This window comes from Salvia miltiorrhiza, chromosome 4, assembly GCF_028751815.1.
Source record: "Salvia miltiorrhiza cultivar Shanhuang (shh) chromosome 4, IMPLAD_Smil_shh, whole genome shotgun sequence".
Lineage (NCBI taxonomy): Eukaryota > Viridiplantae > Streptophyta > Magnoliopsida > Lamiales > Lamiaceae > Salvia > Salvia miltiorrhiza.
This window is the reverse complement of record NC_080390.1, coordinates 39362908-39374263: the sequence shown is the minus strand read 5'-3', so window position 1 is coordinate 39374263 and position 11356 is coordinate 39362908. Positions and strand designations below refer to the sequence as shown.

At 32.1% G+C, this 11356-nt stretch overlaps 1 protein-coding gene across 1 annotated transcript; it reads right to left on the bottom strand.

Annotated features, from left to right (window-relative positions):
• Positions 1–1582: 1582 nt before the first annotated feature.
• On the bottom strand, positions 1583–4496 carry LOC131021585 (homeobox-leucine zipper protein HAT22-like). Its single transcript, XM_057950844.1, has 3 exons — positions 3599–4496; positions 3432–3511; positions 1583–2109 (listed from the first exon to the last, which is right to left on the bottom strand). Exons 1-3 carry the CDS (start codon positions 3962–3964, stop codon positions 1833–1835), a joined length of 723 nt encoding a protein of 240 aa, XP_057806827.1. The 5' UTR covers positions 3965–4496; the 3' UTR covers positions 1583–1832.
• Positions 4497–11356: the final 6860 nt, after the last annotated feature.

The window sequence follows — 11356 nt, the reverse complement described above, 5'->3', positions numbered from 1 at the left end:
AAATGAAAATTTTATTACACACAAGGAGCCAAACTACAACAACTTAAGGCAATAAGATGGATTACAAATCCAATCACTCAAACTATAACAAGCAACACTAGGAGATAGATTTGATACCTAAAACCAAAATTTTACTCCTGAATAAGTTCACGTTCCTTTGTTGCGAACAAACAAAATAAGTAGTGTGTATGATCAGGGCCGGTCCTGAGGGTGGGCGGGCATGGGCGACGGCCCAGGGCCCCAAAAATTTGAGGGCCCAAAATTTTTAATATATCCTATTAATTATAGATCTTATGTATACTAACAAAATAGTTCATCTATTGATTTTGGGCCCAACATAATTTATTGTCAAATTTATATCTATACTATATTAAAAAGAGAGTTTTCAATTTGAAATCAATTTCAAATTAATTTCAAAATTGAGTGACAATTTTGTAGTTATAATAAAATTGAAGGTTTATGTTTAAACTATATATATTTCTTTTTATTTTCATTTTTCATTTTCTTTTACTTCTTATTTGTTGTTACATTTCTTTCCAAAATTGTGAAATTCAATTAATTATAAAATATTTAATATGCATATCAAATTAAAGATCATGATAAGATTTAATATGATACTATATTTTATGAAAATATTTGATTTAAAATGTAAAATTTATGCATGTTTAAATATTAAAGTTTTATAAATTTCTCTCTCCTCTCTCATCTTTTTAAATAAATATATTTTTAATTCTTTTAAATTAGGAGTATTTTATTTTTAATTTTTTTAACTTATTTTTTTATTTTTGTTTTTAATATCAAATTTTATAATTGTGAATTCTTTTTTATTTTTTTAAGATTCAATTCAAATATATTCAATTAAATTTAATTTTTTATTATATTTATAAGTATAATAATTAAATTAGTATTAATTTTATACAAATAGTAAAAACAAAAAATATTTTCAGTGCATTGCACGAGATGCAAATGCTAGTTGCATTTAAAAGTTAAAGTTCAATTTAAAATGCAAATGCTAGTTGCACCTCGCCGCAGGTAATATATTTAAGTATATAAATTAATTAATATTAACAATACCGGCGGCAGCGCCGTCGGTGATCACCGGAGGCATCCTTGCCACTGGTATTTCCGCCGCTATTTTGAAAAACACGGTCGTCCCCTCCATTGTCGGTGGGCCGCCGGTAATTTTGGTCGCAAATTATACATTTTTTTGTAGTGGTAGTATGATATTATATTAGGGCCCCATTTTTTAATTTCGCCCAGGGCCTCAGTTTTGTCAGGACCGGCCCTGTGTATGATATGTTTACTGGTTGCTAGACTTGCAAAACTTACGAATTAAATCCAGATAACTATATTCAAATTGAAAAATATATGTTGACATCACGCAACAATTGCAGAAAGACTTACGAAAAATTGCAGATTGAGTTTGCCCTGTTTTCAGAAAGAAAATAGTATTTGAAGCCAATCTATAAGTTCTAACCTACTAAATCTCAGACAAAAATTAATCATATGCATGTATCGTCAGATTCTGAAACAAGATAAAACAAACGAAAAGGGCACATGCATGTATCGTCAAGAAGCAACAGTCAATAATTCCTTCACTATATTCTATATATAAAACACATACACGGATACATCCATTTGACAAAAATAGAATAAAGAAAAAAACCATCATTAACACTCAGTATTTAATTATCTACTTTCTATAACAAGCTACGTACACTGAGAGTTTTTAATACATGCCCTTAACCGAACCAAAAAACAGGGTTAATTGTGGGATCAATATACACTATATGTATATATATATATTCTGCAACAAATTAAACATTTATTTCCTAACACGCTGCCGATGGATTGGTGAAGTGATTGTAGAAGTGCGGCTTAGCAAAAGGGCTCTTCGTGGCGTTTTCCGCAGGGCCGCCGCCGCTGCTGCTGAACCTTTCGCAGGTGGGGCAAATGGTGAGCGTCGCCGCCGCCGGCAGCTTCATGTAGAGCGGCGGCGCTAATTTGAGGTCGTGCAGCTCCTTCTGCAGACGCCGGTTCTCATCGGTCAGCGTCTCGCAGCATTTCTTCAACAACTCACACTCCACTTCTGTTTGCTTCAGCTTAGTCCTGTCGATATTCATTACAATTACAATTAATCGTTAACTCATTTTCATGCTTAATTTTTGCTACCTAACACAAGAAAACTCTATGTAAATTCTTAAAATTGGGTCCTTTATTTTAAAAAATGGAAACTTTCGAAATACAAAAAATAAGTAAATTATATCTAAGATATGGTTAAAAAATAAAAATTTGGAAATACAAAATATTAGCACTAATGATATCTTAAGAAAAAGAAATTAAAAATACCTTAAATCTAGCTTGAGCAAATTGAAAAAATAATAATATTACTACTACTAGAGGGATTCAGACAAACAACGCACCTTTTACCGACCTTAATTGCTACAACAAATCATTGTTTACTTAAAGCTAAAAATTATAAATATACGTGAACTCTTTTCATCCTAGTTCAATGAATTACATTTCTTTATTTAGAATCCTTATTTCAATAAATTAATTTTTAAAATAAAAAATTAATACATTATAAACACCTGCATAAATTATTATTTATATCAATTATTTCTCTTTTCATTAAAAAAATATTTTTATTTTATTCTCCTATTTTTTTGACAAATATTAAATCTTTAAAAAATACAATTACTTTCTCTTTTATATTTTATTATAAATTATTCGTTTATTAATATTCGCATTCATTCCTTATTATATGGACCCAAATATCTTTTGGCGTTATTCGGAATAAGTATACATATACTCACTCCGTCCCTAATATAACTTCCTATATTTTCTTTTTGAGACATCCTTCAAATAACTTTCTATCTATTTTGAACATTACCCACCACTAATAATATTTTATTTATTCTTATTTTTTAACTTTTCACAATTCTCAATACTAATTATAATATATTTTCACCATTTTTAATACTAATTAATTATAGTATTTTTTTTCCATTATCAATTTCATTAATAACTTTTTCTTAAAACTCATTCCGTCCCAACTAGAAAGTTATTTGGGGGACGGAGGGAATGTATAAGGATTGAAGTGAAAATTTGAGAATTTTCCAATGAATGTATTAAGTCACTACCGTCGTAAAATTAATTGAACAACAAAAATAAAATTTGGATTGAGGAAAAAAAAATAGTAATAAAAAAAAGACAAAAAGCAAAAGCTAAAAGTTGAGGCAACGGGTCCGTTCAAATCTATCCGACACCAAAAAGATAATCTTTTCGACTCGTCTTTATGTCTATAACTCTTCTTTTTCTTGTTTTTAAAATAATTTAAGATTTTAATCTTTATGAAATTTTATGTTTGTGAAATTTCTTATATACATGTTTGTATTGAGATTTGTGATTGATTTTGATGATGGGCTGACCTGGCTCTTCTGTTCTGGAACCAAACTTCAACTTGTCGTGGCCTAAGCTTCAACTCCATCGCCAAATCTTGCTTTTGTTTCTGAAAATACACGCCAAGGATAAGAGACACAGAGAGAAAAGAGAGAGAGAAAAGAGAGAGAGAAGAGAGAGAGAGAGAGAGACTGACAGGATTGAGAGTGCTGTGGTGCTTGAAGCTTTCCTCCAAAAGCGCAGACTGAGCTTTGGTAAGGCGAAGTTTCTTCCTCCCATTGGATCCGTCGTCGTCTTCGTCGCTACCCCTCGATGAGACTCTCTCTGTTTCATCAACCTCCTCGCTGCCCACCTCTCTCTCTCTCTTCACACTAGCGTTGGAGAGAGAAGACGCGGCGCTGTCGTTGGAGCAAACATCAACCCTCTTATTAATGGTTTCGCCGAAGAGGGTGAGAGTGAGAGATGGCGAGGATGATAATGACTTCTTCGAATTCTCTGCGCTGCTCCTAATTCCCAATCCTAGAACCAGACGGGTTTGGCATGAATCATCATCAACACCCATGTGTCTTTATTGATTTAATTTTTTGCTCTAAAGTTTGGACTTCTTTTTGTATGGGAAAGGAGAAAGGTGTGTGTTGTGTGTGATGGTATAGGTATATGCTTGAGAGAGAGAGAGAGACTTCTTTTTTGTTGGTGTGTAGTGAGAGAAATGAGGAGCAGCACCAAGGAGGAAAGGCTTTTGTAAGCGAACTAGTGAGTGGGTTGGTGGGTGGGTGGGTCGGGGTGGGGTGCATATGATTAATACAAATAACATTCAAGGGAGGAATGAATTCATGAGAAGGGAAAGGAATTTGGGTTGGAAAATTATGAGAAAGTATACTTTTAGGTGACGTTTATTTTGCATAATTGATTATATGTAAAATTGAGTATTTTTATTCTCAAGAGTAGTATATCTCTAATCTCACTGAAATAAGAATAAAGTAAAATTAGTTTGAATAATAAAAATAATCAAGAATCTTAGTAAAAATGAAAAAAAAAATCATTGTAGAGCTCGATTTTAAATGAGAAGAAATAAAAAATGGTTGACCGATCGAACCCCACTTACGGTTATGGCCAATTATGAGGAGCAACAAGAAGAACGAGGAAAGCAAAAGAACCACGGCACGCCATGTGGCACAAATCAGATGTCAAGAATCAATGTAAAGAGTGAGTACGTGGACACGTGACCATCAAAACCCATGACTTTCAACATATATCCCTTTTGCTATTTTCTTTTTCCTTCATTTTTTCTGGAGAATTCAAATCCTGCTTGCTAGATGCTAACCCATTTTTTCATATCTCCATTCTTTATAACATTATCTTTTCTCTCTTGATTCTTGGGAGCATTCGGCTTTAAATTTAATGTATATGGGTCCCCACTAGCGTCAATTTAATTATAGCCAACCCTTACAAAGAATAGGTTGAAAATATCACCCTCGTTCAAGGTCAAAATTAATTTATCAGTTTTGTATATGTGTTATTTAATTAAGATTCGACTTGGTGAATGCTTCACAAAGTTATGAGCAAATCAGTCGATTTTATTTTTTATTACACTTAATGAGTCAGTTCGTAAAGGATTATGCTAACACTTTTATAAATGAATTAATTAATTTACAAAATAACTTACACTATCATCCTTGTTTGCTTACTTATGCTAACACTTTCGCGGCTGATGATTTTTTGCCACCACAATCGTTATTTCCAACCGCAAATTAAAACTTTTGTATAATTGTTTTCTGAACTGTGCAAATGGTTGCATTCATTCATTAAATATTAATTAGGGGTTTGATTAGGATTTAGTTTAATTATTTTATTATTTAAAAGGTGAACGTTAAGGCGTCATTACTTCTTCTTTTTTTTCTTTTTTTTTGTAAATTAATATTATTAACGACGGGTGACAGAATCATGGTAAGTTGCAAAAGTTGGTAGACTAGTTAAAGCGCACTTTTTCAATGGTTATATTAACTTTAATTTTATCTATTTTAAATCGATTGTAAACCATACAAATTGTGTCGGTCATGTTTTCCTGCTAAAATTTAAAAAGTGTGCTATAAAACAAAAATAAGTGCGCGGGAAAAAAGTTAATTGAGATCATACAGACATAAAAAATTATGTCAAAATTAATAAAGCACATATATATATATATATATATATATATATATATATATATATATATTTGAAACAAGTCAAAATATAGCATATTTATAAACACTATATCGTGCCCGAGTATAAAATAATCCAAAAGTTAATTGACCCAATTATAGCACCGATTCAGACTTTGTAGGCTTGAATAATTTGTATCCTAATTATCATATTTAAACAAGAAACAAAGACATATATAGTTATTCCATTCACAACAAAGATATATTCTTTCAATCATTCTAATAAGTCCAAGTGGTCCAAAAACACTTAATTCCTCATAGTAACTGAGAGATTAGATTTTTAATCCATTAATAATGTGTTCTTGTTGGAGATAAGGGGCAAAATAAATTTATAATTATTTATAATGTTAAATAATTAATTAGTAATACCCCTGTTGCTAGAAAAAGGTGTTTCATGGGATGCACACACAATTAGTAGGTAAGAGTAGTTTGAAGCAGACCACATGAGGTGCCTCTTACACCATGTCTTTGATTAATTAATTGATATGTTAGAAATGGGCATCATGTTACTTTGCTGGCTAAGTGTTGCCCCTCTTTTCCAACCAAATTAAGCAACGTGGGGAATGGAATGTATTGTCCACTGCACATCCAGATGAGATAAGATATGCACTAGCTACGATATGAATAGTAGATTAATAATTTATACACATAAATATTCGTCAAATATGAGTTTTTAAAATAATACTAACATTTAATCAAAACTTGAAATAATTTAAAAGCATGTTAGTCAATTGGAGTTGCTCATATATACTACAGTTCTAGAGATATTGCTCAGATTTTTATATTTTTGAATATACAAGAATCATGAATATATATTAAAAAAAAAATCTAGCTAGTATAAATTAGACTATACCCAAACCAATAACTAATCTAGTATAAGCTATTCAAACAAAAACAAATACTTTCACCGTCCCACTTCAAATGACCTAATTTCTATTTTAGGTTGTCCCATTTCAAATTATCCAACTCAAATTTAAAATTAAAATAAGGTGTTTAACACTACTTTTTGGGTTGTCTCATCACCACTTTAATTATACATTTATCACATATTTCTTAATCTTCGTGGATCATTTAAAGCGAGACGGAGGGAGTACAATTCATACGCCAGTAGAACTTGAGTAATTAAATGATCTCTTGTAAAGAGTGACCTTGATTCCTTAATTTTGCCACTTGAAAATATGGAGAAAATCATCATAGCACAGTACTCCAGTATTTAGAATTCTAATCTATATCTATTTAAAATAGTACTCCTATTTTACAGAATTTAGTTTGCTTGTTACATTCTAATTATATGTTTAATTTAAGGGAAATATTCTAATATGATATATATGGATTATGGAGTGCTATTTATCCATAACTATTATAAAAGAATGTATCCTTAAAAATTTAATTATACCTATGGTATCAATACTTGATTTTGTTTTTAAATAAGTATAATATGATAAAAAAAAATGCAGTATTAATTTAAATACTTGAAAATTCTGATTAAACTTATCTACTTTTTATTATTTACTCGAATAATTTTAGATGCATGCATCGCATAGACCATCACGTTAGTATATGTAAACGAGGAAGACATTATGTCACATATGCGAATAACAAATTTTGAATTAGAAACTCATAATATTGATATGATAATCTTGTAACTTGGTATCACACCAATAGATGTAACATCTCATGGAATTTAATACTTAAATAATCGGTTTTGTTGTGTGGGAAAGAGAGAAGGTGGGAAGTGATGAAACATAGTAGGGGGAAGCACACCATGAGGCATGAGGGAGGATAGAATAGGATTGATGATCACGAATCAGATCTTTGCTTAACTAGAAAGATGTATGTTTGGACCTACTCATCTCTAGGCTTTTGCAGGATAAAATATTTCAATAATGCACTGTCTGCTATGCCCATCAAAAGTTAGGTCACCCTTTAATTCTGTATAATATTATTAATACAGTATAAATACTCTTATGCATTTTAATTAATACTTTTTTGCTTTGCGTCTAAATTCTTGGTCATTTACTCCTTTATATATATACCTGATGAATTTACGAGTTGCATCGATGTAAAAGTTGCATATTAATTTCAAATAATTAATATTCTGCTGCAAGAGTTAGAGGTGCTAATTATGTAATTGAGTGTATTTTAGTTTTGCTCGAACTTGGAAAGTTGTAAAACAATATACCTAAAATTTGTGCATTAGATGATATCAATGTACATATACAAGATATATTTTGGTACTTAGAAGATGATGAACTTAACAAAAGTTTTAATTGAAAACTCTACTGCTTGGCCGCTACTAAAAAAATGAATATATATGACTCAACATACGTAATAACTATTGAAAAAACTATCATATATATGAGCGCATTTTCTATATAGATTACGCTCTGAAAATAAAAATATCATATATGTGCGTGTAGTTTTGTCATACATGATATTTTGGTGATAGTTTCGTAAGAAACATCATGTATAATTGTCATTTTTCTGTAATATACATGATATTTCAACAGAAGCATCACATAGAAGCATCACATATGTGAGTGTCTTTTTAAAAAATATACCTCATACTATTTCATAACATATATACAGTCATACATGCGTACATATGACATTTTGATAGAAATATCATGTATGTGCATGCGTATTTTAAAATATATATATATATATAGGGGAGAGCTACGGTATAAACACTTCTTAACATATAAAATACGAACTAGCTAAAATGTATAAATTCGATGTAGAACACGTATGAATTCGTTGGAAAAATGTATGAATTGCGAAAAATAAATTTTTTGCTACCTATGGGATTCGAACTTGAGACCATGAATTCATCCAACAAGGTGATGAATCAACTGTAGATATTGATGATCTAAGGGCTGAAAATGGTTCCTGTTTTATATTCTAAAATATGTTTTTATTTTAGCTCACCCTTATATATATATGTATAGGACAAAGTTCTATAGAAACACACAAATATTTTCGAAGAAAGGAGACGGAATCTCAGCCATTAATCTTGATCCATCAAACGGTCAATAATTAAAATTAAATTTCGCATCTAGATTTTTGATGAATATTTAAAATTATTTGTATGTTCAACCGCATGACTGATATGTTCAATGTTTCTTAATTTCTTGTATAAGCTCATGTTCTTGTAGAACCTGACCCTTTATATATATATATATATATATATATATATATATATAGGGTTGGGATCTATGAAGAAGTAACTATATTTCGTTCTGAATAAGTCAATAAATTTACCGAATAAATCACGCGACCGCACAAATAGTTATTTTACTGAATAAACACGTATATTTTTCGTTCATGCGCTCGCATGATTTATTCAGTAAATGTATTGAGTTATTCAGCCTTCGTTGTTTCCTTCTACATTTAGCATTCTTCATTGATCTATTCCCTATATATATATATATATATATATATATATATATATATATATATATATATATGAGCGCACTCCAGTGAGACCCCCTATTTTTCGTGTAACATGAGTACAATGAATAAGACATATAATACTAATGAACAAAACGTATATCTAATGAACAAGTTGTATATATTGATGAAAAATACAAGTTAAAAAATTCGTAATGAATAAGACATATATACTGATGAACAGGGCCGTATATATTGATGAACAGTATATACTGATGAATACCAAAATTTAAAATATTCTGCTCCCTCCAGGATTCGAACCCGCGAAAAAAAAATCACCATTCAGATACAATATCAGCCATAAGATTGATAAAATAAATGCACGTACCAGATCGTGCCCTAGATCTCACTAAAATTAGGGGTCTCATTGGAGCGGCCCCCTATATATATATATATATATATATATATATATATATATATATATATATATGATGAGCTCATATTTGTACTCGTTTTTGTGTCTATTTTAGGCCTAAATCAAGTCATTTTTTCTTTGTTTATCTATACCTCTGATGAGCTCATATTTGTGCTCGTTTTTGTGTCTATTTTAGGTCTAGATCAAGTCAAATTTTCTTTATTTTGTCATGTGTCTTGTGCCCGGGAGGGCATAGTTCCGGGAAGAACCCGCTTTTTGGACATAATGTGCAGGTAGGGCATAATGCTACTGCATTCCTGGAGAGAGGCATGTATATAAAACAGAGACGTTTTGGGGCATAAAGCAACCTGGATTAAAGATTAAAGTCTGAAATATATGTGGCCAAGTGAACCAACCCTTTGACCATAAGTACCGCACAGGATCTAGTGGCATTGGATGGAAGGTCAAGGGCATGAGACAGCAGAACAGACGGACGAGGTAGGAACGACGTGTAGACGCTTGATCTGGACAGAAGGTGATGGTCATCCATGAAGAGGCTGGTAGGGTTAAACCTCTACCCTATCCACAAAGGTTCGAATCTTCAAGATTAAGCCTGTAGATATGGATGAATCATGAGATTCCTCGTTCCAGCCGACTCTCTATGGGCTGGGCCTTCTCAAGCCTTAATCGCTCTTATTAATATCTGAAGGCTTCTCGCCTGATGGTAACGATTGAGTGACCATTTTTGTTGTGCTATAAATTGAAAGATAGTGTGGGAAGCAAGCTACGCCCGTCTGTGGGCTTAAACATTTCATTTTATGTTCATGTTTTATACGACACTTTTGGCCGTAAGTACTCTTTTACTTTAAGTAAATTTTCTTTTCATTTCAGCATGGTTTCATTTATGTGTTTTGTTTTGTTTATTTTATTTATGTCTAGCTAATTTCTTTAATCTGATTTCGGAAAGATGAATTAAGCATGAACACTTAAACTCGTGAGGTCAAAATGGGCTTAAGAACTGCATGAATATGTTCCTGATACACTAGGTTTGATTTAATATGATCTGGGCAAGTTAATTAATTAACTGATCACTAATTGGTTAAAGGATTTTGACCACAAGTAACCTTAGGGTAAAAGGTGAAAGAAATTTCATCCTGCGAATAGTACAACTAGTGTTGGAGTCACGATTATTAGTTAACTCCATGTAATAATTGAATTGGGTCTTTCTAAATCTTAACACATTTTGTGCATAACTCTTTCAAGTGAGAGGCCAACGTAGGAAGAGTCTTTGACTATAATAGATGAACCCATTAACTGATAATTTATGGGGCTTATTCACTGAAGGAAAGATTGGGCATGAAGCTGTAGCGTGTGTGACAATAAGGGTGTTACCGTCTTATGCCTATAACCGATTGATATATGCATGTGGTGAAAATACTTGAACCTATGACCGAGTGAAGTTCATATTTAATGAGTCGAGTTCAAGTCAGGTTTGTTTGTCATTTGACCAATCTACGTTTATATATCTACAAAAAAACGTGAGAAGGAGAAGCAGCAGCAGCAAGAGGGGGGAGCGGGGGGGGGGGGGGGGGGTTCTGTGCGGCGCAAACTGAAAAAAGAAGGGCTCCGCGTGCCCGATTATTAATTCATTACTGATGGCAATTGTCGTCGCTAATTAGCGACGGTAAAACGCCGTCGGTAAATGTATAAAATTAAACATATAATGCGTATAATAAAATTACCGGCGGCGTCGCCGTCGCTAATTACCGGCGGCAATTTTGCCGTCGGTAATTGGCCGGTGATTGCGAAAGGGCGGGTCGCCTGAAATGCCGCCGCCGTGCCATCGGTAATTACCGACGGCAAAATCGCCGCCGGTAATTGTCGTCGCTATTTACGCTTTTTTGTAGTGTATGTTAGTTTAGTTTTAATTATCGTTTTGCCCATGAGA

What these genes read in the sequence shown, in the direction of transcription:
- LOC131021585 (XM_057950844.1), bottom strand. Translation starts at nt 3,964, where the DNA reads ATGGGTGTTGATGATGATTCATGCCAAACCCGTCTGGTTCTAGGATTG. An exon ending in ACCACAGCACTCTCAATCCT is followed by an intron (nt 3,512 to 3,598) that starts GTCAGTCTCTCT and finishes GTGTATTTTCAG; the next exon opens with AAACAAAAGCAAGATTTGGC. An exon ending in TTCCAGAACAGAAGAGCCAG is followed by an intron (nt 2,110 to 3,431) that starts GTCAGCCCATCA and finishes GAATATCGACAG; the next exon opens with GACTAAGCTGAAGCAAACAG.